The sequence below is a fragment of the Haliotis asinina genome, chromosome 1 (assembly GCF_037392515.1).
Source record: "Haliotis asinina isolate JCU_RB_2024 chromosome 1, JCU_Hal_asi_v2, whole genome shotgun sequence".
Lineage (NCBI taxonomy): Eukaryota > Metazoa > Mollusca > Gastropoda > Lepetellida > Haliotidae > Haliotis > Haliotis asinina.
The window spans coordinates 6,432,758-6,459,250 of NC_090280.1; the positions used below are offsets into that span (position 1 = coordinate 6,432,758).

The 26,493-nt window shown below is 44.0% G+C and overlaps 1 protein-coding gene across 1 annotated transcript; it reads left to right on the forward strand.

Annotated features, from left to right (window-relative positions):
• The first annotated feature begins 1,241 nt into the window (after positions 1–1,241).
• LOC137281075 (uncharacterized) lies at positions 1,242–26,256 on the forward strand. The gene is made up of 7 exons (XM_067812240.1): positions 1,242–1,459; positions 3,084–3,434; positions 21,282–21,593; positions 22,619–22,681; positions 23,661–23,768; positions 24,903–24,977; positions 25,361–26,256. The coding sequence occupies exons 1-7, from the start codon at positions 1,393–1,395 to the stop codon at positions 25,447–25,449; spliced, it is 1,065 nt and encodes a 354-aa protein (XP_067668341.1). The 5' UTR covers positions 1,242–1,392; the 3' UTR covers positions 25,450–26,256.
• The last annotated feature ends 237 nt before the right edge of the window (positions 26,257–26,493 follow it).

A 26,493-nucleotide genomic window follows, 5' to 3' on the forward strand; every position in this document is an offset into this window, starting at 1 on the left:
TGTTTTGGACTCCACTGACCACGACGACAATCCAACAACTGTTACGACATCTACTGAGATGATATTGGGGCACGATGACACGCTTTCACCAAGACGACAGAGCTTTGGTATCCCGTTACTCGCCCATAATCACAGATATTCCTTGCTGAAGAACGATTCTTACCCGGATACATCAGTGTACCACTAATTGATTACGGTTTCAGTGGCCGAGGGTTCGTTACTAACAGCGTGTGACAACGGTGTAATAGTGTTGTCTGTGGCGTAAATTAACATTCACTCATATCCTAGTGACACAGAACAGTATAGTTATCGTCTCGTCTTTAAGATCATGAAACAATACCAATGTGCTTCTTGTGTAGGATAAAGCACGACTCCAAGGTTATGGTTGGGAAAGAAAGACCCTAGACCCGAAGGTAGGGAGAAGTAAGACCCGACAGAGCTCCTTACTTCTCTCCACCCGATGGTCGAGGGTTTACTTTCCCAACCATCACCGATGGGGAATGCTTTAAAATCCAAATGAACTGCCAGTGATGGATAACTAGATGATCATGTTATGAAGCTACATATGAGTAACCGAAGCGCTAGTAAAATCAGTTTAACGACAGTAGGCCTAACTGTAAATAGATAAGATACCCCCGCATTCTTGTCGCCAGGTGGCCGTGAGACAGAGGGTCTGCTTAGTAATATGGGAAAACAACTGGACATTAAAATTGAATTTTCAACATTTTTCAGTTGATTTAAAACAATCACATATCATCTCAACTTAAATGTTGGTATTATTAACGAGTTAGGAAACAGTTAAAGCTGGGTAGATGTTTTACTTACTGAATGTAAAACCGGGAAATAGGTCTTCCTTACAGAAAGTACGACCTGGAAGCAAACAAAAACCTCAAATGCAGTTATTCCGGGAGAAGAAGCCATGTCTGTTAGTGGTGATAATAACCCTGTCGGATAATATCATGCTTTCAGGATTCCATGATTCATAGGCTTATAGAATGGCCCGTTAACCTGATTAAAATGCAAGTCATCACATACCGGTTGCGCAGATTGTTAGTTATTGTGTCAATCATAGGATTGTCTGGTCCAGATTCGAGTGTATTGACTATCGCCATAGAGCTGGAATAATGCTGAGTAAGGCAACGTGGAGGAAATGTCGAAATGACATCAAATTCCATATATGGAAACTGCTACTGTCGTGACGATACAAGTTAATGAGGCCTTCCGCGGCGGAAGGCAATCCCGTTCATCAACACAGTATCCACCATCGGATCTCAGAGAGGGAACCTTTAAATCCTGTGGAAGTATTTCTATCGCTGTGTCGTTCCGTGAAGTCTACACGGGTGCAAGTTTGACTCCACTTTGTTACAAGAGAAGTCCTACTGACAGTGAGCCATGAGACGTCCTGTATTCTACTGTGTGTGTATTCTTTTAGAAGTCCTTGTGCTCGCTTGTTCCCAGAGTAAGTGTTTGTTACTCATTTACTTCATACTTATGCAGTAGGGTAGCCTAGTGGTTACTGGGTTCGATCTTCCAGTTTGGGACAATGTGTGGAACCCATCTCTTGTGATCCCCGCCGTGATATTGGTGGGATTCGGCTGAAAGTAAAACTAAACTCATTCACTTACACTTTTGCTGTTTTGCAAATGCAATAAATTATGTTTAAAACGAACACTCTTATAACCAAGTGACACATAGAACGAACTGCTTTTTTGCATCACGGTCATGCGAAGTACATATTAGTTGACATGCGCGTAACTCTGGTAAAACGAACAACGTTTGCTGACCCCTCTGACTTTGTTATACCTCTAGTTCCCAAGATTATTGAGTCGCAAAACTTGTGTGCATTATGCTAGCTGTTATTAATATGAATCATAGGTTTTTCTGGTCCAAGTTCGACATTATCCCCGCCTTTAAATATTGCCCTTTGTTGGTTTAGATAGTCAAGTATTCTTAGATATGTCTGGTTTGTTTGTTGTTTAACGCCGCTCTTGGCAAACTACCCTCGGCGGTTTGTAAATAATCCACACTGGACCAGGCAATCCAGTGATCAACAGCATGAGCATCGATATACGCAGTTTGGATATGATAACATGTGTCGACCAAGTCAGCGAGTGTGGACATGTGATCACCATAGTCACTTCTTTTGACAAGCATGGTTTAAATAAAGACCATGGCATACTCGGATCTGGTTCAGCTTATCTAATACTAGAAGAACAGATTCAAGTCTCTTTCCTTCATTTGAAAATCAAACAAAATAAGGAAACGCAGAACGAACGACATATAAAACGAAATTTCAGCACGACGCGTCTCCGATTGGTATAAGTGATATATATCCAGTGTGTACTGTCTCAACGCTACTTAAAACAACCCTGTTAGTCACTCGTGAGCTCCTTCCGGCTAAGGAAATCTCCAGTCACAACCGCACTCATGCATAACCAGCCTAGAGGTCAGCAGTAACACGGGGAGCAACACAAAAATATGCTCCAATCCTTGTACCCATGTGGGCGATCGAACTCGGAGACGAGCGAACGCTATATCCGCTAGCCTTCCCACATCTCAGAACACCGCTTGTAGCAATATTCTAGCAAAATCATGTACACAAGAAACTGACGAGCGAACGCTTTAAATACTGAGCCACACATCGACTCTCTGTACGCCATCAAATCCTGGTATGTGTAGGGTACGCAACTCTGCATAGCGCAAGACGCCGCCAATGAGATCCAATCCATAGGCGAGAGCTGTAAATCTCAGTTATCTGGCGAATGTGTTTTAATTTGTTTTATCGTTAGTCTGAAAGGAAATGGATTATTTTTCAATCATGCCATTCAAGAAAAGACATATGATTGACAAGGTTTATAAAATGCAAATGATGACGCCAAGGATGGAACAGAAGGTAAAGACAAAAAAAACCCATTTCCGTTTCTCATATGCATTGGCATGGCTAGTGTTATGCTATTGAAATACCCCCTACTGTTTTAAAGGTATATACGCGCATACACAATATTTATGCCTATTAAACCATAGCTTTCAACCAAGATATGACATTGTTGTCCAGAAACTGAATGCTTGGCTCTGTTTCCCAGCCTGTCTCACACGGTTAGAATTCATCCCGAGGGCCATCACTATAGGAAAGAGCTCCAACCTAAGCGTCACTTGCTTCGGGTCGTCAATCCTGCGGCTCCATTTTGACAAAAACCCCATCATGGAAATTCAACGGTTTACGTCAACGGGACTGGTTACCTTAGCAACGCTTTATGGAAATGATACTGTTACAAAACACGTGGAAGGCATCGACGTCGTCGGCTTCTTCCCTTCAAAATTTGAGATAACTATAAACAGTCCCGGATGTTCTGACGTCACAAACTACTTCTGCCGTGTCAGCAATTTTCCCTGTATGAGAAGTCGAAGGTCGGTCAGACTCCTACCGCCAAATGGTGAGTCTAAGTTTATTGTTTAAGGCTGCGTTATTACAGCAACATTAGTGAACCTACAACAACTTATGAGATAACTGCATATGTTCATTAGTAAACAGCTCGACAAAGCTGCTGTTTTCTCTGCAGATGCCCGTACCTATCTATCGTCTGTCTGTCTGTCTATCTATGTGTCTATCATTCTACCTATCTACCTATCAGTCTATCTATCTGTCTGTCTGTCTGTCTGTCTCTCTGTCCGTCCGTATCTGTCTGTCTGTCTATATATCGGTCCCTGTTTATCTATCTATCCGTCCGTCCGTCCGTATCTATCTATCTATCTGTCTGTCTGTCTGTCTGTCTGTCTGTCTGTCTGTCGTACTATCTATCGGTCTGTCTATCCATCTATCGTTCTATCTTTCGTTCGGTTGTTGTGTGCATCGTTTATTCAATCGTTCGTAGTGATGGACTTTTCCCTGGGTTCAATATTCAATATTTATTAGGATATCCGTCCTGGCCAGTTACAGAGGTTGATACGGAGACGGGTAGGAAAAATAGAATCACGTACCCTTATGCACTTATCGAGTACCCGGATATGTAAAGAATACAGCTCGTTCCCTCAACTTTCTGAATATTCAAACATGATTTGACAGAGTATTATTGAAAATTTGGAAGAGTAGCAATAAGATATTAGAACTTATCTCTAGTTATTTATTTACGTCCGTTTAACCAGTATTAAGAGTAACACCATCTCTCACATTCCTCGTTTAACAATAGTAAGAGTAACACCATCTCTCACATTCCTCGTTTAACCAATATTAAGAGTAACACCATCTCTCACATTCCTCGTTTAACCAATATTAAGAGTAACACCATCTCCCACATTCCTCGTTTAACCAATATTAAGAGTAACACCATCTCTCACATTCCTCGTTAAAACAAAGAACGTTTCGTTCCTGGTGTTACTGTAACTTTACTTCACACTGCTTATGCCCAGATAAATTGCAGTTAAAACTTTACGAGGATGTTTCAGAAAATTTTGTTGTAATGTGCATGATCTTAATGTTTAATTTCTTTATATAGACTCTACAAACTATGAACCTGCGTTTTGTAGTTCCCATGTGACTGAACTAGAAGAATTCCATGTGACATTACTGTGTCCTCTTTACAATGAATATCGTGATAGATACGTACCTGAATCCTATCGCAAGGACTCTCCTGTTAAAATGTTTTCTGGACTGATGGAGCGATAAGAATAGACTTTCTGTCTTTCTTAAAGGACCACTAAACTCCATTTTTGGGTACTCTTTTTATCACTGCATATGAAAGACTTTTGGTTTGTCATAAATGAAACACCATTTTTTAAAATTAATTAATTAATACCAAGCGTTTAAAAGTCGCCAAAACGCCGTCTGCTTCTCTCTCGCCCGCAAACGAAATCGCAGACAGGTTACGTAACCCTGTCGCCAAAGCCCTACAGTGACGTCATAGAAGGAACGATATTTTTTATAGAAAATATGTAGGAAGCTCGTCATTTTGCTGATTTCTCGACGTCACCAAAGACTCGAATTGTTGTGTTGCCGTCAGTAGTATATACAATGGGGGTTTTAAAACACTTTCAAGAAAAGTCTCTACAAAGCCTTATTTACTAAATAAGGCTTTGGTTGGGTCCTTAGCTCTTGCTACTATTACCCCTACTACTTAACGTGTGTTGGAGGTAACACTGTGCCGTACGGTACGATCAATAATTCTTCTCTTACAAACCCCCTACCCGGCCCATCCCTCAAGTAGTACAAGTTAGGTTCGTCGGCTTTCATATCCACTTTATCTATGTTGTAAGTTTTGACTGACCATATAGGATCGGTGGCCCGCTTACGGCTATCACCCTCGTGTTCCCCCGGCTGGTATAGATACCTCACTAGGGCCCTATCTGGTATCTGTTTCTCCTTCCCACGCAATGGAGCGGCCGACTCTGCAACTATTGATTTTAGTTTGATAGCGTCTGCCGGTTTCTTACCGGTGAGACGGGTGACTTCATGGTTGATTGCCGACACCACCTTAGGTAACCTCGTGACCCATTCAGTCGATCGTTTTCCAGGGGTGGCCATCTCCCTAGCATACTGATGGCCGAACAAGCGCTCAGCCAAAGTCCTATTAAATCTCTCAACTATGGCTTGGCTGCGATGGGCTCCGGCCGTGCCACGCCTGACCTTTGTATCGTGTTTGGCTAGCAGTTGTGACACGGCACCCATGAACTCCCGTCCGGGGTCAACTTGCAGCTCTGTTGGCCACGTCAGCGGGCTGCGTTTGTATATGCGTTCGAATCCTCTGGCTACCTGGGCCGAATCTTTCGTGGTCAAGGGTTCGGCTTCCTTGTAACGACTGGCTACGTCCACTACGGTTAAGGCATACTTGTACCTCTTGTCGTGGGGTAGGAACAGTAGGTCTGCCTGGTGAACGCTATTAGGTATGTTAATACCGAACCTCCTTCTAGGCACGTAGCGTGGTGCCGGCAAATAGATCTGCCACAGGGCTTGTTTTTCAAGCCACGCTTTGGCTTCCTCCGGGGGTACTCGCGCTATTTTAGCTAGCTTATCTACTGCACTAGCTCCTTTCCAGTACCCACGCGGAGTGTAGTAAATACCCTCAAATTTTCTCATGTCCATACGCGTATGTGTTTATCCCATCAATAGCTATCCAACGTTTAGTGTCCATAGGCGACAGGGACGTCTTGTTTATAGTCAGTCCGTATATCTTATGTCCATCACTTCTAAGTGTGTTCATTTTATGCCTAAAGGTACGGGTCTTGAACAGGGCTTCCTTGAATCTGGCATGTTTGATGTGTTGTTTCACCACATACTTCTTAACCCCATTAGCCTTCCGGATCTCACTATTGTCGGCTTTCAGTATGGAGTACATCTTAGGTCTCAAACCTATGTACTCGGCTATGGGCGTGCCAGCACACTCGTCCTTCATCTTACCTAGGACCTTTTTATTTACCGTACTGTGTATGGCATGGGTCTTAGGGTAGTCGCTGGTGTCGTATAAATCGAGGTGTTTTTTCATGTCCTCGTACACGTCCTCGGTTCGAATTTCCATCAGCAGGGAATCCGTGTCAGTGTACAGCACTTCACACCTGTCACCGTACTGTTTCTTGAGCTCGTTGTAGTAAAAGTCGTACATCAGGTGTTTGGATAAATCGAGGATGCTCATCCCCACGTAAACAGGCCGGTTGAATTTTATGTGGCTTTTCTTCATGTGTAGGGCAACCAGGTTGTCTGTGAATATCTTACTACGGTTGAATGCCGGACTGGCTATCAATCTCCTGAGCTTGTCTTCCTCACTCGACCGAACCAGCTTCACGGTCACGCGTTTCCTCAGGTTCTCCATAGTCTTACCAAACACCGAGTTGTTCATGAGCTTGTAGAGATTTCTCTCAAAATCACTGGTGGCTTTTTTTCGTAGGTCTGTGTTCATTCTGATGTAGGGCTCCATCCATGGGCTCTGGTCGAACATGAGCACCCTGTGTATTTTGGTCAGCCTCATACCCAACGACAGGTACAGCTGTAGGTTGCGATAGTGAACGATGTACTTGGTCTTATTCATTAAGTTAGGCACGAGTTTTTCAACGTCTGTCACACGCCCACCTAACAAGTTATGTTGGTACTCAGACATCCAGTCTGGGTTAACCCTCATACGTTCGGGGGCCAGGGGGTAGCTGTTGTGTGATGTGTGTAATTCCTTGGTATACTCTAAGTCAACCTCGAGGATATAACCTTTGTTCGAATCTGGTGCAACCCCCATAACATCAACGTGGGGTACCCATTCGAATCCCCCTGTAGGTAGATACTGGCTCATGGCCCAGCCGTACAGGTTGTTTGCGTCGAGGTAGAGAATGTGATTGGTTGGTTTGTTAGGATCGTAACCTTTCACGTATTGATTATTTGCTTTCGCGTATCGTTTGGATGCCATGGAAATCTCACCTCGCAAGCCTTTCTCAATGAATAGGTGTATGTCGTAATCTGTGAGTAATTCCAAATTAACTCCGGTCTTTTTAAGCAAGGCGTCCCACGACAGACCTGAGCTGGTGTAATACCATGCAGGGTCGAGTTTATACTGCTTGAAACACGTTCGCCTAAACGTCTCAAACACGTCGGCTAACAGCAGTACATCTGTCCTCAAGTACAGGTCGTGATAATCACCCAGGTTCTTACAACCCAGTTTATTCCATACGTTAGTCGCGTGCGAGTAATCGTCTCGTGAGACGGACGTCTCATTCAGCTTGCTATAAAAGCAGTCAATAGGGGGTAGTCTGGTCTCGGTGAACTTGACCCAACTATCCATGTACTCATAGGGGTACACACCCTTCCTCATAAGCAGGGGTCTAGTCTCGGCGTCTGTGTATCGATCGGTGATAGGGAAGGTATTGTTGGCCTTGACCAGACTGTCGAGTGACGACAGGAGGAACTGAAACGAGTCAATGAACCTAAGTCCGTTTAAGCTGAAGGAGATGTATCTCTCCATGTTGTTGGGGATGCACGTTATATTACCATCGATTTTCGCGATGGCCTGCATGATCAAGTGTGAGTCGTACCCTCTCAAGTTGTGAAAGACAACGGGGATGTTTATTGTCTTAGGGTTGATTTTAAGCTTGAGGTTGCACGCGCTGTGAGCGGCGCCTCTATACTTACCAGTTATGTGGCAGTGATCTCTCACCGAATCACCGTTAAGTGGTGAGTCACACACGTGACAGTTAGTGCTACTAGCGTGAGCTAGCCTGTCGGCTCGGGTCATACGCATGGGAGCTATTCTATACAATGCATTCCTAATAATTTTTTCTTCCTCCTGCAAACACTTTAGAAACCTTTCAGCCGCGTCAGGGCCCCTATACACTACCGGAGCTTTCGTTTCCCCGTCACAACGGACGACAATGTATCCAAACCCAAAGGCTTTATGCTCGTGTGTTTTGTGGGTAAGGCTACCGGCGGCACCACTGGGGGAATCCCCCACCACCAAGGCTTCGAAGTCTGCGTATATAATATAAGGCACAGACATTTGGTTCTTGTGGTTACCGAATTTTAGGATATTATCACCTTCCTTAGGCATGTTGACTCGTATGGCCGTCTGCCCCACACCTTGGCAATCCTCCCGGTGGGATTCTAATAAATCAGCTCGTGTGAAGCCATGTAGGCATCGTTCACAGAAGTGGGTCTTTTCTCTGTGTGCCGATTGGTCATACAACAGCCTGCTAAAGTGTTTTATCCATGTGTAGTGATACTTGTCACCTCGCTGGATCATGAATATATTGATAACTTGGCGATCCTTCACTTCGCTGACCCTGTGTACTATTGTTGTGTTACCTTCGTGCCCAAGGACATTTATAGCCAGATTATTCTGTTTTTCTACTTTAGTGATCTGGGATATGGGGGTGGGTTCATCTATACCATCCCAGTTGAGCCCATCATCCTGAGGATAATTAGAAGACCTGTTCGGATTAGTGTCAGCTGGAAATAAGGCTGACCTGATAGCTAACCTCAGGCAATCGTTTCTTCTATTCTTAACGTTTACTATGGCATGTTTGTTCCTATAGTAGGGGGGCAAGGCTAGGTATGACCCGCCTCTGAATGGCACGTAGTTAGCTATGTCTAGATAGACATTATCGATTTTATCTACAGCCCACCCGGACCCCAAGTGTGTGTAGCGTTCTAGGTATTCTCGTATCTGCTGAAAACTGGTATCGATTGATGCGTCAATGGTCTCTGTATGTGTGACGACCTCTTGTTTACCTTGGAAGTAAGGCTGAACATATTCAGTGGCCCCTGTGGGGCCCCCAACCTGCTTATCGAGCGACATTTTCACTGTGATCTGAAACTTGATACTTCCTAGATTATTTAGTTCCTGGTTGACCTTATCAGCTATCAGAGGCTTGATATCTGTAATGTCTATGTTTCTATCAACGTGCATGCACCAACCTCTCAAATAGTTGCCTACAGCGCGCTCAGTGCGCACGAACTGTAGGTCAATAGCTCTATTCTGTCGTAATAATTCTACAAGCTGTGGTTTTCTCATACGGGAATACCCGCCTAAACCCAAATCGTGTGCCTCGGCTTTCAGTTGTTTTACAGTGGGATGTGCTACGGGGGTATGTGATAACAATTCGACTAACCCGGCTCTCCCCAGGTTTGAATAACCCGTGTATCCAAGCTGTTTTGCTTGAGCTTTTAATTGTTTTACCGTAGGAGGGGCTTCTAAACCTAGTAATCTCAACAATGCTGACTTCCGCATTCTAGAATACCCGATCACACCTCTCTGTTTTGCGACCCGCTTAAGCTCGCGTACAGAAGTCATAGTGTTTACACCTAACATAACCAATCTCTAATTGGGTCACAGTAAAGGGAAAACATTTATTTGGAGTCTATCTTGAGCAGTCGCCTACGTTCTTTTATGTAGTCGTTTTTATTCTCGTAGATGAGTTGATGTCTGACTACGTTCGCTCCGTGAGCTTTACATAGACAGTAGTGTCCTTTAACCCCGATACCACACACAGAACACGTGTAGTTAGGACTTCCCATATGGAAACAACAGAACCCCTGATTCCTGCATTTCCTACCACAGGCCTCGGTCTTCCCCATAAGTATGTATTCGCATCGGTATGGAGCGGGTCTCATGTTTACTTATATAGGTATTTAATTTAATTGCTTCGCAACCAACGCAGTAGCTGCTATGCCCAACACTATGAAGCCCAGTTCACGATTCATTTGTCCCTTGGATGGTGTGTAGTACTGAGCGAGTGTGGGTTTATTGAGCGGTTCCAATCGTTTACCAGTTAGTAGGTAGTATTCTTTCATTGCTTCATCGACATCGTTGAATGTTTGAACGGCATGGTTTTCATGCTGGAGTTGTTCGTTAATAAAATCGATCCTCTGGAGGCGTTTTTTAGCGTACTCGGCCTGTGCCTTTTGTAAGTTCTCAGTAGCGAGATCGTGCCGCTTCCTTTCTTCCTGTATTTCAGCCGCGTGATCATCTCGTAGTTTCGAGAAGAGGAAATTACTCCCGGAAAATGCCAGGGCATTCACTAACGCCCCACCGACCATCATAGCTATCGTGGCCATCCCTATATTTATTTCATTATATTATCAGGTATTATCCCTTGTTTTACTAGGATGTCTTTTGTGGCCATCGCCATACCAAGGTTCATTATGAGCATACCCATATCCTGCAGGTTGAAATCTAGCTTGATAGTTGGTTGTTTAAGCACCATTTTAGTCAACCGAGCGTACCCTACGGCTAGACTGGCGACCACTGTGGCGTGGTATGCGTCGTTGACGAACGTTTTCCCCTCAGACATTATGTATATATAAAAATATTTTAAATTATAACATGATATGCGGGTCGACAGTGGGGGTACCCCCCACACCCCCAACAGTGGGGGTTACCACCTCAGGTACCACCTCATGGTGAGGGTTTCCCTCACGTGTATATAACCACGAGATAGCCAAGGCAGCAGTTACGCCTACAACCAACAACAGTCGGGGGTTGGTCACTGTAATAATTTTATGTTGGTTACACCACCGTTTTTTACCGGCAGCTACTCTCTTAGGATTCTTCTGTCTGGTTACTGTTGGGGTCACTTCCCTCACTGTGGGGGTTTCCTCCAGTGGAGTTTCCCTCACTGTTGGGGGTGTGGGGGGTACCACCACTGGGGTTTCCTCCTCCTCCCTGACATCCATCTATACTATTATTATTATTTTTTCTCTCAAATTGACAATGCTTTGCCGTGATAATCGCCGCCGTCACTGGAGCCAACAACATACCATATTTGTGGTACAGCCCGCAGCTGATAGAACTCACGGCGTGTTCGATAAAAGGGTCTTTCTCGAGGTCCTCCCACAGGTAAAGTCGGCGCTCTGGTGGAATGAGAAGGAAGTATGATACAATACCGGTGTATATCTGGGTCATAGCCGATCCTATTGTCTTTGTCATTTCTGCTCCGAGCCGGGACTCGTATCTAGCGTACAGCTTATCGATTTCTTCGGCTGACATTTTGTGAATTTTATCCGGAGTGTAGTCTCCAAAGTAATGTTTGGCTTTGCCACCAACAGCCAACGCCACCAGTTTCTCTCGCTTATCATCAGTGGGGGAGACCCCCACACCCCCAGACAATTGTTCGAGCAATTCCTCACACTCCATCTTATAATATAACAAGTAAGATTTAGTTTTAACTATATAATACCCGATGCAGAAAAAACACAGAGAAATGAAGGTTAAGTTGCACACAACAAACACTTCAAATATCATAGCTATACTTAGCATTTGCTTAGGTTTAGCTTAGCTTTGCTTAGCTTTAGCTTAGCTTTGCTTAGCTTTAGCACACTCTATATGCTACTGGTTGGTCGGTCTTGAGCACGAGCTTAGCGTGTTTAGTTTCAGCGAGCTGTTTCTTCACCCGTTCCCGTTCTAATTTGCTCATCACATCGTTCTCTCTCAAACACTCCTCGAACGAATCCCTGTCCTTGCAGTGAAATAAGGCCACCCATCGCGTCTGCTCCCTGAGGTCTTTCAACACCGAGTTGGCCGGAGAAGGCCAGGTACGATAGCATGTCTCTCTTTTTTGTTATCTCGCGATTAGCGCTGCAGTCGTCCAGTATAAACAGCGTCGGTTCCCCTTTAAATTTCTCGTGAAGAGCTTTCAACCAGTCCTGCAGGCGTGTTCCAGGGTCGATTTTTGAGCAACTCGAAGTCGAGCGGCACGCAGAATCGATTCCCGTATGCTCGAGCGATGGCCTTTTAACCGTCCGATAGCTTGTCTAGCTGGTCTGGCGTGAAGGCATATCCTATGCGCGACCGGGTTGATTTGCTGATACCCTGGTACACATCATTGACTCGTTCTCCCTCGCTTTTCCAGAGATCCCCGTAGCAGTGAAACACGTCGCTGTCGTCTATGCTCAGCACCTCGTTACCGCTGATCTTGACGGTCGTTTTCTTGATGATAGCTCGACCCACGTTCTGCACTAGCTCGCGTTTGTCGTTGTCGGAGGTCAACGTGATATTGAACGCCAGTCGAACAGTGCCTGGTACAATGAGGTCATTCTCACCAAGGTTTGGAAATCTAACCAGCAGAGTTTGATTCTGGTCTATCTTGCTGGGATTGTTGGTGATGGTCACCGACTGGTGCACGGCTCTGGCTCCTAATGGCTCTCTCAATCTTCTGAAAGGATCTAATTTTCTGCCGTACATTGTTATATAAATGAAATATATTTTTAATACTAATGGATGAAGACATAGATATGACGGAGATGCCGGGCGATAGTGCCCAGGCATTCGATAATGACCAGGAGACCTCATTCAGTACTGGCCTACAGCCGGCTGACAAACTCATTAGGGACGCCGTCGACAGTTATTACAACGCAGTTGAAAATAGAGACAACATCAAGGCGCCGGGAAGGTACTATGACAAGTTTTTTGTTGATACGGGTGGCCCGCTGCGTTTGAAGGCTCGCCCGGAGGCCGATCTCGTGCATAAAAGCACGGGAAAACCGCTTGCCTTATCAACATTGGCCAGAAAATATGGGATTGACTTTATCCGCGATGAACTAGGCTTAGAATATTACGGTGGCGCGCGACCTAAGCTTCCTCCGAAGTTAGTTCAAGGTCTGGAAGGCATCAGGGACGCCCCATCGGATCAAAACATGACTTATGATATTAAAAAAGTGTTGACCGACTACGAGAACAAGCCCTTCCCGGGTCTCGAAATTACCTTTCGGGAACTGAGGGGGTTGGACCTGTTGATGCAAACCATTCGTGGTCAGCTCTGGAAAAGCACGGCCAAAATGAGTGAGATAGACGACCACATCGCCTATGAAAAGAAAAAACTCGGTGAAACTGAGGACGAGTCTATGAAAGCCACCATCGAAGAACGAATACGTAATTTGGAAGATGAAAGGCAGACCTGGTTGGAGACAGCGTCCTCCTTCAAAGAAAAGCTTCGATCCCAGGTCAGCCGTGTGCGGGAAACCATCAATCAAGTCCTCCACCGAGACACCACGTTAGCAGACAGGATTCGGATATTGTTCCGGGAGCAAGGGATCACCATCGCCAGCATTCTGACTGCATTGGGTTTCATCATATCAACCCTGGTGGTGTCACTGACAGGGGGTACCCGTGTGGGGCCTGCCGGCGGCGGGGGAACTCCCACACCTGCCGGCGGGGTTAAAGACTGGATAAAAAGACTAGGGGAACACCTAGCTAAACTGGCTGGTAAAGCCGCCGAAGCCCTTCCCGGTATCCTGGGTAGCATCGTCTCGTGGTTATTGGGCGCTCTGGCTAAAACTGCCACGTGGCTCAGTCAAAACCTGTGGGCAGCCATCGTCGGCGTGGTGGGTCTGGTGTACATAGCGGCTAAGAAATTTTTAACCAAATAAGTTAACCAAAGCTACCCCACCAACCACCAGGGCCGTTTTATTATCGATGTGATTGGAGGCCTGAATATGGGTGTGTGTGGGGGGTACCTCCACATGAACTTTAGACTCCGGGGGTGGCGCCACTATACCCGTTTCACGTGGTGGGATGTGTGGGATATAGGGGGTGTTAATATCGGGGTTGATACCCAACTTTTGATCCGCCATGGCTATGACTATTTTATTGTTATAACCCACCACTTTTTTTACTCTCAGTTGCATATCACTCGGAGCCATATACAGCCCCTCGCCGAACACGTAGTTGACTTTCGATCTGGCGTATTCTAACACGTTTTGGTAGCGTTCGATGGCCCGCGGGAGATCAACTGGAGAATTGATTGAGAACTGTTTCTGAGCGTCGTAAGCAGTTCCCTTACCGAGGATGTTGGAACGCGTCATCGACTGCGCACCCAACAGCGCCCACACGTACGTTCGAATCGAGTCGTTCAAGCGTATTGTGCCAGCATGAGTGAATCCTTTCGACGTGTCCAGCATGAACATTTTCCACCCGTCTGCGGTTGACTGCTCCACTTTCTGGACTGTGAAAGCAACACCACCTTTAAAGTTCATACGATCATCCCTCCATTCATTACTCGACAAAGCAAAGTCCTGGCGTAGTATATCTCGTTTCAGTAAATCATCACTGACTTCTTTCACTGGTCGCCCCCCATCATAAGGAATACCCAACCCGTGGTTCGGGCCCGGCAAACGCCAATCCGTCTTCGGGTTTATTTCGAATTCATTGCAAATACGTTCGTAGGCCCGTCTATCGTACGGGTTGTTTGTTGCGTCCCACGCTTTGTCCTGTGGGAGGGGGGCGCTGGTCTCTTTAAGGATACGTCTGACCTGGTAGTACACGTGGAACTTGAACACAGACTGACTCAGCGGTCCACGCCGAGTGTCGGTCAATGTCACACCACACCCCGTTGTAGCGCACCAAACGGCAAAGTTGAATTGATTCTGCCAGAACTGCATAGGGTTGTTGAACCAAGCGTGGACTGCCTTGACGTTAGTCACCGAAAGCTTATACTTATCGAACACATCTAAAAGCTGGGCATTGAAATACAACCCAGGAGCAACCACGATCTTCATGGGGGAGAAATCTACGTCCAGTTTAGGGTAAAACACACCAGGGGAATACATTTTAAAACTATTATATAATGAGCATATATACTCTAACATGTACATAACACTTCCAGGAATAACGAGCGGTGAGGCCGTTCAGCTGACGCACGCGATCGATAACACGTCAGGTCAACTCGAAGTCGCACTCTGCGATATCACCTACCTACCGCAATGGACTAACATCAACGCCAGCAACAATAAGCTGTTCGTCAGTGGAACTCGCAGCCAGATAACTGACGGCTACTACAGCGTGTGCTCTCTAAACGACGAGGTCTTCAAACCCCTGGGAGCCGAACTCAAGATGAACGACTCAAACGGCACAGTGGTGTTAATCAACAACGGAAGAAACCCCTTGAGGCTCGGCCGACCATTAGCGAGGATACTCGGTATGTCTCCTGACGAGATAAAACCAACAACAACCGTCACAGGCACGAAGTTACCCGACCTAGTACCGTACCGAGAGCTGTACATTCATCTCGGTCAGGTGAGCACAACGTACAACATTCAAGGAGGTCACCCTTCTACTATACTGAGAGCAGTGCCGGTGAAAACTGAGAAATACAACGACGGTAGAACCGAGTCGTTTTCACCACGGCAGTATAAGAGATTAACCCAGGGCAACATACCTGAGCTGATAATATCGGTGTTAGATATAAATCATAATCCTGTAAATATAGGATACCTCAGCTTAACGCTTCATGTAAAATGACCAGCGCACAAGGGCCCGGAGTGAAAAAATGCGTCAATATCGGGATCTCCGACCTCGGAGACACGCGCGGTTTCGACGCTCCCGGAGTAGATGGTAAATCGTATGCCTTGCAACTGAAAAACAACATTTACAAACGCGTTGAAGTCTCCGGTGGAACCCTAAGTGATATAGTAGATACCACAAGAGCAACAGTCAACACTAAGTACGCCCTTGTTAACACCGGTGATAACTGGATAATATACCCATCGTTCGGGGGTAAACTGTTCGACTTAGACGATGTTGAGAGCACTACCGTCGCCCGAAACAAGCCATATATGCTCGTCTTCACCGAAGATGGCAAGTGGGTGTTGTTACCCGATAACGACTGGTTTCTCAATATTAGGCTCGGCTCCCCTTACGTGTTTACTGATAACAAAGACAACCACCTAAACAAAGTCGTGAACAATGGAACCCTACTCGTGGCTTACGTCCCAACTCAGAGACGTAGCGTAGTCGTCAGCCCACTCAACACTATGGCAGCCCACATGCTATCGAGTAAACTGACCATACAAAACGTGACATTGCAGTTGGTGTCTGAATTCGAAGGCGTGGTCAAGATACTAGAGAGTCTACCGGCAAACTCAACACTGATCATCAAAGTCTACCTAGGGGAACCATCGGGGAATGATGTCGAGATCGTGAAGGGGATCAAACTCGGGTGGGTGAAACGCCACCAGTATCAAGTTTGCAACGTTTACGTGCGGGTGGGTGTTGGAGCCGACACCAGTCTGGAGGGGGTCAACGTGATCGTGGAAAACAAGATATCACTAACCAAGATCTTCCTGCCTGACAACATACACTTCATGGGTATGAAGTTAACCCCTGAATTATTATCAAAAAACCAGTTGGAAATTATATCGTAATAGTATAATAATGGCCAGTCATCGTCCCAACACTACGCTTAACGACCTAGGAGATACGGAGGGATTCGATCAGCCTGGTGAGGAAGATGAATTATATATCCTGCACTTCAAAGACAACGCGTACAGACTGGTGCCGTTATCAGATTTAAAAGAGCCCAAATGGCTGATCAACTTAACACTCGCCTCACCTTATATCACATTAAAAGAATTGGAGTTGGTCTCTAAGATTAGGAATAACGGTATCTGGCCCGGGGATTTCATTTCGGAGGGTGAATTATACATGATAACTCTTGGTATCGAAAAAAATATGTTAAAGTCTGTACCAAAAAATAAATTAACATTTAGCAATAATTTTTATAGTAGATATCTTGATAGAATATTCCCCCCTTTCACACTCATCATAGAAGTCTTCTTTTCCTATTTAGATAATGAAAACACCTCAAGAGTACACCAAATTGTACCTGGGGTGTCAATACACTGGTTTGACGAACACCTAGACCAATATTGTCGTATTGTTATACAACGGGATACCTACGCGGACCCTATAAACCGCTTAATAAGCCTCAGTGGGGTTTTTATTACAACAGAAAAGTATATTAGCCTCTCACCTATTACCCTGACTAATAAGCTAGATCTTGTAGACTTCAAATACATTGAAAGACTATTAACTGAAACCCAATTAAAATATCTTTCAAAATATATATTATAGGATGGGTCTGTACCCAGTCGTAGAGGAAGTAGCGAAGACGCTGGAAACCGTAGATGGGTTCCGCTTGAGGCAGTTATGTGATGTGAAACGCCAACTAGAACAAGACCGTGACACGCGGAAAGCACTATGTAAGAAGTACAATAGAGCTTTCAATATCGTGGACGGGGCTGACACTACCCTTATGGCAACCAGCATGGGACTAGGGGCGGCAGGCGTTGGATTGTTGGCTACCATCGTGGCTGCACCTCTAGTGCTAGGTATTGAAATAACGGCAGGGGTGGCAGGGTTGGTAGGGTTGGCGCTTAAGTTAGTATCACGCAGACTTCATCGTAAGGCATTGAAACACTACGAGATCAGGGTTCTGGCCGAAGCAAAGCTCTACACAGTGAGTGAGCGTATTTCCACGGCACTCTCTGATAGTAAGATCTCAGAAGAGGAGTTTCGTTCAATCCTCTCTGAACTCACAAAATATAACGGAATGAAACAAGATATTCGGTCCAAATCTCGTAAGTCTGCTATCAGCGAGGACGAGAAAAAAAAGTACATAGAACAGGGGATACAAAAAGCCCAACAAGCCTTTATTATGAACACCAAAGATATCATAGGCGGTTCACGTTAAACTGTTTCATCGATATAAACGTGACATAGGCCGCCAACTTTTTTGTAGTAAGGGTAATAGTAGCAAGAGCTAAGGGACCAACCAAAGCCTTAGTTAGTAAATAAGGCGTTGTAGAGACTTTTTTTGAAAGTGCTCCAGGAGTTCATGGGTGCCGTGTCACAACTGCTAGCCAAACACGATACAAAGGTCAGAAACCGGCAGACGCTATCAAACTAAAATCAATAGTTGCAGAGTCGGCCGCTCCATTGCGTGGGAAGGAGAAACAGATACCAGATAGGGCCCTAGTGAGGTATCTATACCAGCCGGGGGAACACGAGGGTGATAGCCGTAAGCGGGCCACCGATCCTATATGGTCAGTCAAAACTTACAACATAGATAAAGTGGATATGAAAGCCGACGAACCTAACTTGTACTACTTGAGGGATGGGCCGGGTAGGGGGTTTGTAAGAGAAGAATTATTGATCGTACCGTACGGCACAGTGTTACCTCCAACACACGTTAAGTAGTAGGGGTAATAGTAGCAAGAGCTAAGGACCCAACCAAAGCCTTATTTAGTAAATAAGGCTTTGTAGAGACTTTTCTTGAAAGTGTTTTAAAACCCCCATTGTATATACTACTCCGTCAATTGTTCCTTGGGGTCGGACGATGGTGTCACTATGCACAGATTTCCACCAGACTCCGTAGTTTGTGCTTAAATTGGCCGTTAGTGTGTGCGAAGTGAGCTTTGTGGAAGCCTGTGGTATATACTAAATCGGAAACCACGCTTCCAGGATAGAAAATGGAGTTCAAGTTTCATCGAGTTTATATAATCAAGACTGCTTACTACACATTGCTGACCAAAATGATTTTGCATATCTCTTTCTTCCTCGGAAACGAGGTTGTGGTCGAAGTGACAATATTATCGTAAGTAATATTATACTGACCCTTTATATTGACCGATTCCAAGACTGAAATTGTTATGTTATAAGCAATTTCATGTAAAAGCCTAATGTCCATCAATAAAATACATATTTTACTACCAGTAGAAAGTAATATTGATTTTGTAAGTCGGTGAAAACGAACTTCAATAGCATTCATCCTCAGACAGGGCGCCGCCATTTTTGAAAATCGGGAAGTCACGGGCTAAAGTCCGTTAGAATTAATGAGGTTATGATTTGTTCTCATCAAGTTAGAAAATCAAAACTACTTTTTACTGGCAGTTAAATATGCATTTGAATCATGACCAAAAGGATTTTGCATGACACAACTTTTAACATAAGGACTTCTTCCAAGGAAGCAAGGTAGGGGTCGAAGTCACATTTATATTGCAAGCAATGTTATATTGACCTCCACCTCACTTCCAAGAGTGAAACTGTTATGTTATAAGCAATGTCATGCAAAATCCTATTGTCCATCAATGAAATACATATTTTACTACCAGGAGAAAGTAATTGTCCCTTTGTAAATCGGTGAAAACAAACTTAAAAAGCATTCATCCCAAGACAGGGCGCCGCCATTTTTGAAAATCGTGAAGTCAAATCCATTTGAATTAATGAGATTATGTATAGTTTGTTCTCATCAAGTTTGAAAATCAAAACTACATAAATATGTTTTTGAATCATTACCAAAAGAAGTTTGCATGACACAACCTGTAACATAACCTAAGCGAGGTCGGGGTCGAAGTGAAAATACTGCGCGATAAATTTCTTCACTTGCCAAATTTCCTTGGTTTGTAACGTTCACTCACCAGTATGTAGACACTTGTCAATATACGTCTTTATACTTGGTCTCATAATCCTAATTACTTTATGAACCATACTTGCATGCATTTGCTTGCAACTTAAAAAAAGAAGCGATCTGCGAATGTATAACAGGAATGTAATATGTAGACATTTCATAGTTTTCCTATATGAATCATAATTCGCACGCACGCCCTGGTGGATGTCGTCTGCATCATTACACTTAACGACGAAAACAATGATTCTGTTGAAAGCTACGACAACTTACTAAAAAAGATTGCAAATATCAATATTAAAGTTAAAGGAGCAATGTCAGGCTATTACCTTCTTCGAATGTGTCCATCAATATCAACAAAAGCAAGTGACATATAATTCATCTGCAGATTTTCCAGGGATGTGTCTTTTAACAGTCTACGAAAACGTGATGTATCGTTTCAGGTTTTTCAGATTGCTGTATAGTTTCATCGGTTACCCAAGATAGCACACCTGGCAACTAATTGCATAATGTGCGTCAATCTTTTTCAGAAGTTATTTAGTTAGCCAATAATGAGCAATCAATCGATGTACTGACGGTTAATCCTTTGAAAGAAGGGTGTTGTTTTACATAGACTCAGACACGACAGAATGTATTCAGTATAGATTAGTAAATGTACATACATAAACACTACCTTTTGACAACGCCCCCATTTTAATCCCCATAAAACTAATTAATCAATCAGCGTGTTATCGGTTAATCCTTTGATCGATCCAGACAAAAGAAATGCCAAAATGGGGGCCTTTGTCCGGTAATCTAAGTGGCGTTACCACTAATTATACCTGTTATAACTGACCATCAAGTGACAATTAATGTGTAGGTTTATACCACCTAACACGGATTACAACCTAGCAACACCAAGTGATTTTGACAGAATCGTCTATGAAAACAAGGGTTGTAAACTAAACTCGAAAACTAGGCAAAGCAGGAGACAAAACTAAATGATAGTAGATTGTGAGAACATATAGCTTTCATTTTTCTCAACAGCTTTCGCGATTGCAGGTTTGTACCAACCTGTAAACGAAATAGTTTAACCCCTGAAATGTAGATGAATACTGCACAGACCCCCATTTCTATACCCACTATTACGTCACGGAGACGCGCCGCTCTGATTGGTTGAAATTTCGTTTGCGGTTGAGAATTGTGCACGGTTGACAAAAAGGTCGATTTAAGGTAATTAAAGATCGAAATGAGCTGTTTTAATGACGGGGTTTCATTTATAACGATGTCAGCAAGTGCTTTTGCATTTGTACCCTATTAGAGTATATGTGACCTTTAAATAAGTGTACTTCGATCGAAACAAAACATCTCTGTGAACACTGTAAAAAGATCTATGTTGCTCATATGCATGTTATGCTGTTGGCCTCATCGCCATATATACGTCATAACGGATGAGGAAAATCATAATCTGCCGTTGTCATTACAGAGTTATCTTCCTTTCCGGGTAGTCGATTCCTGGAAACAGAACTCGATTCCAGCTGAACACCATCCGGATTCGAGTACCCACGTACCCATCCCAGCCCTGGTGGATACAGACCTCCTTTTAAATAGCACGTACATAAATGAGGTTTAATAGATGCTTTTAATTATGCTTTCAGTAACACACGGACCACCGTCGTTGACAATTATGCCTTCAAACCCAGTATACGAAGACGGAGAATTAGTCATCTTTAGGTGTTCAGTGAATGTGGCTCCAAGGGGACAGTTCTTTTCTTGGAACTGGAACCACCCCTTGGGAAAAGATTTTAATGGGAACGTGAAAACTGGGCGCTTAGTGGATGCCTTTCGCACGTGCAACAGAACAAGCTTTTTGGCCTTGACCTTGAAAGCGGAAGACAACGGGACCACAGTCACGTGTATGACTGGCCCTTCTCAGGAGTTCAAAGCCAGTATTTTGGTGAATGTTATTGGTGAGTTGTGGACGAGTTGACAACAATGTATATTTTGTTTGTATTTCGAAGGTTGAAGCCACACTCCTCGTTAGTGCGATATTGGTCCGAAGGAACCAGGGACACCCATGCTGATTGGTCGATGGGTCTGGGAATGTGACATGACTGTCTGGTCTAGAGATAACAGACCTCAGTGCCAGTGCCGTTTGACACTACACACAAAGGGTAATATGGAAGACGTTTGACGCTACCCACACAGGATAACATGAAAGACTTTTGACACTACAGACACAGGGTAATATGAAATACTTTTGACACTACACACACACAAGGTAATATAAAAGAGGTTTGACACCACACACACAGGGTAATATGAAAGACGTTTGACACCACATAAACAGGGTAATGTGAAAGAAGTTTGACACTACATACACAGGGTAGCACAGAAAGACTCTTAATAAGATCGAGCCTTACCTGAAAAAAGGTGGGAAAACGGGTCACGCCGAGGACCTGGGTTCAGTTCCCAACATAGATATAGTGTGTGAAGAATGTAATGATGATAATGCTGGAATACTTCCAAAATAAGTGTAAAACTATACGCCCCCACTGCACGAAGCCATCTGCATACACTATGTGCATTTGTACATTAAAAAACCAGTGAGGAATACGAAAATAATATTTTATAATTTCTTCGCCGTATTCCATTGTGGATCTAGTTTGCGATCAACGTCAAGCACAACAGTATTATAGTATTACAGTATTATTTGACAGTATAATTGAATACTTTCGTAACTTTTCATTACATGTTTACATATTATATATATATGTCTGGAAGCTTTACTTTTTTACCGGGAAGTCAGAGGTCGTGATGCTGACTGAAATGTTTTCCTGACGCCTCCCTCTCTTCTTGAAATGTTCTGAAAACCAGACGAGGAGTGGTGTCGAAGTGGGTGTGGTGTTCACACTGATATTGCTCAAATGTTCCACAATGTCATCACATGTGGTCTGTTTGTTTCTGAGTGTTGGGATCATTTGTGTACTTGTAGATAGACAGGAAACGACCACGCCCATCCTACCTTCAACAGCTACAACAGCACTGATGCAGATCCGTAAGTAATTATAATGATCAAAGTTCGCACATGAAATCTGCCGTGTCTTTATGAACCGTGTCTTTATGAATCCAATTTGTTTACATCATTTGGCGCACCATATCATCACCCGCCACAAAAGGAATAAACAAGAATGGGCTCTGTCTGTCAGTCGCGCCCATTACCTGTCGCAGTGTTACTGAGAGATCGAAGAGTGTCTCTCGATCAAACTTTGCCGTTACCAGTTTAGCTATTACTTGGCTCCTTTTACCACTGAGAAGATTAATTTCGTTCTGGGACAGTTGGCGTAACCTGCTTGTTAAAGCGAGCACTCGCCACACGGAAGACCCTAGTTCCATTTTCTGCGTGGGTACCAATGTGTGAAGCCCATTTCTTGGTGTCCCCCGCCGTGATATTGCTGGAATATTGCTAAAAGCGACATAAAACCCAACACGCGCACTCACTAATTTCCATCATGTTTCCACCATAAAAAATACACTTATTAAGAAAAGTGGGTTTCTTTTTTCACAGGGAAAGGACATAGATTAGGCTTTACAAACATGTGACTTTGGTATTTGTTTAGGAATTCATGAAAAAATAATTTTTTTACAGGCAGTGAGCGGTTATATTTACTGATGCTGTAATCTACAGTATCCATAGAAATCAAGTAGCCAGCTGTCAGTATAATCATCCGTCATTAATTCACTGTCATCGATTGTTCAAGGTCCAACCTTTGATCTGAGTCATTAGTTGTGTTCTGAATAGAACACACCTGTAGCCGGGAATATAAGTTCCTCTTTGCACGACGAATTGAACGGAAACAGTGTTATAACACTGATCGAGGTTGGATAACAGTTACCAGATTATCATGACAAAGCACGGTAAACCAGCAGTCGTCCAGCAGTTTGGCCTTGCAGGCATAGCTGTCCAGAGAATATCTGTGCTTACCATGTGCGTCGACAGCTTCTGCAAAGAGATAATCCACCTCCGTGTCTCTCAGTTCCAGATCCTGGTGCCAGCTGTATCCCTGGTTACATCCTGGCGGTGGTGACAGTGACCACCCTCATCCTCACCCTCATCATCTACAGCGTCTTGCTACGGATGGGAGGTGAGCGCTGCCGGGGGTCAAAGCAACATGTTCATATGATGAACAGCAAAAGAAACGCAAATTTTTGTCAAGTTTTGAATAGGAGACATAAACATGAACACTTACTTTTATGAGATTGCATTTTTTCGAAACTTGCGTTCCTTTTGCTGTTCAGTATGTTTCACAAACCCTGCCTTGGTACTGTACAGGTTTTGTGCACACATCGTATCTGCATTGAACGTTTTAATAATTGACGGAAGGCAATGAACTCAACTGTGCATACTTGTGCTAACTCTACTGTCTGTAATTCATGTAGACGATGATGGCAGCCGTTGTCATAAAACATTCTGTCCTCATCTACATAAACTCCCCCGACAGCACACGGTGACTCTCGGGTTCACTTTCTCACATGTGTGAAGTCCATTTCTGCTGGGCTCCACCGTGATATTGCAGGAATATTGCTAAAGGTGGCGTAAAATCATACTCATTCACTCAAACACTCACCATGGACTTTTACGAACAGTACTAATCCAGAGAGTTCGAAGAGACGATTGCAAGTCTACGGAACGATAACTACTGCCGGTTGTGCGTTTGTCAAGAAACGTGTTTGAGTGTTTCACAAGGAGTGTTTTAAGACTGGCGTCTCATTACCATCACATATAGCTTTAAGCTTTCTTACAAAGTTTTGTTCTTGGTCATGTCTATAAACATATAAAGAAGAATGCATTCGTGTATTCAGCAGCTCCATAGTGCCCATAACCTCTTAAAATCCAGACTCGTGAAGGCCAGAATTGACCTTCAGCAACCCATCGAATTGGTTGAAACGTGTCAACATATCCCAGTTGCGTAGACCGATGCTGATGCTATTGATCACTGGACTTTCTGGTACAGGCTCGATTATTTATATAGCTTGAATATTGCGCTGTGACGTTAAACAACAAATCAACCTTTTGTCAATCGGTGAAACACCGTTCACCGCTAACATCCGGAAAGAAACCGTTATCTGCACATCACTGCCTACCAACACCGCCAGCACACAGATGTACATAGTCTTCCATTTCATCACTGAAATAGTCCTACATTAACAGTTGTGTAAACACAACAGTCATGCCAGCTTCAATAAAGGATAGCAGAATACTGTATTGTATTTTACAGGAACCAGGTTCAAGTTTCCATTCACAAATTGTTTCGTTGTTAAAAAAGGTCATCTCTACGAGATCCCGGACAGAGGTGAGTGAAGTCATACAGGCCAGATTTCCTTGTTATAATATATTATTGCCGATCATCAATGCATAGGGATGTCTGGTGCAGACCTACTGAATGCTGTTGCCTCCGGTTAGCTAAAACATTACTCATTGGTGTTCTTTGGTTTTCCGTACACAGGTTGACATGCCTGGAGCTAGTAAGTGAATATTGCTTAACGCGGCGTCATTGATTATGCTACAGTTTCCGGAGTGAGCTCTTCGTTAACAAACACAATATGAAAATATCAGATTCAAAGTCAAATATCACATCCACGGACCCGCCTTGATGTACCTTTAAAGTTAAAGTTTCACTCACTCACCTATGCTCTTGTACCGATAATCTACAACCATGACACATTTTCTTTTCAGAATCTGATGGTGAACCTGACAGCAGTTATTGTGTCATACAAAATACTGGCCCCATCTACATAAACTCTCCTCGCAGGGACGTCTCCTGATAAGCTATTGTGTCATACACAATACTGGCCCCATCTACATAAACTCTCCTCGCAGGGACGTCTCTTGATACAGGCAACCGTGAAGCCCACTCGCCGCAGGCCGTGGAGTAGACTGATGGTTAAACTGCCCCCACCTCGTGCTGAAGACCCGGGTTTAATTCCCCACATGGACACAATGTGTGAAGCTCATTTCGGGTGTCCCCGGCTGAGATTTTGCTGGAACATTGTTATAAGCGGCATAAAATCTTACTCACTCCCATCCCCACTAGCCGTGGGGCATCAAAGACACTACTATTCCAAAGGGATGTTCGCGAAAATGCTGTGGGATTTGATTTGATGAGACTTTAAGATTAGATGCATTTGTTTGTTAATTAGTAGAAAATATAGCCAACCTGGTCTCTCATGTCAACGTTCCTACAATATCCTATGATACATCTACATATGGAATTCATTCATGCATGTGTTGATAATTCCGTTTCTTGTATGGGGCCATTTGCCTAGGACGGATGACCTGGTTCTAATTCATGCTCTTATGTTCGAATGATATTTTCATGATTAACACTGCTTATGATGCTTGGCTATTCAGTGGAATTAAAAGGCTGCGAGGAGGTTAATGGTTTGCGGGCCTACCCCGACTCCGGCTCCTTGTTCATAACATTAATCACTGGATTGTTTGGTCAAGACTATGCTATTGACATTCAGCTGTGGTGCTTCTGACCGCAGCATCTGCCAACATCCGCTCTCTTCCATAAGAACCATCAGCAACACTGAGAAATATCCTGAGTACATAAACGTTTTCCTAGCGTTTGCGTTGTTTTACATAGCCCAGGTTCACAATAACCCAGCAAGTGTATCAGAGCTAGCAGTAACCTGTGGAATATCGACCTGAAATGATTACGTCAGTTGTAACACGCCTTCAACCATATATCTATACGGTTCATATGTTCTCATCTCAAGTTGAACATTTGTGTCTGTCGATCTAGCCCGATAAACCCAGGAATAATATAACAAGTACTTATACCAAGTAGATAGTAACTCGACAGA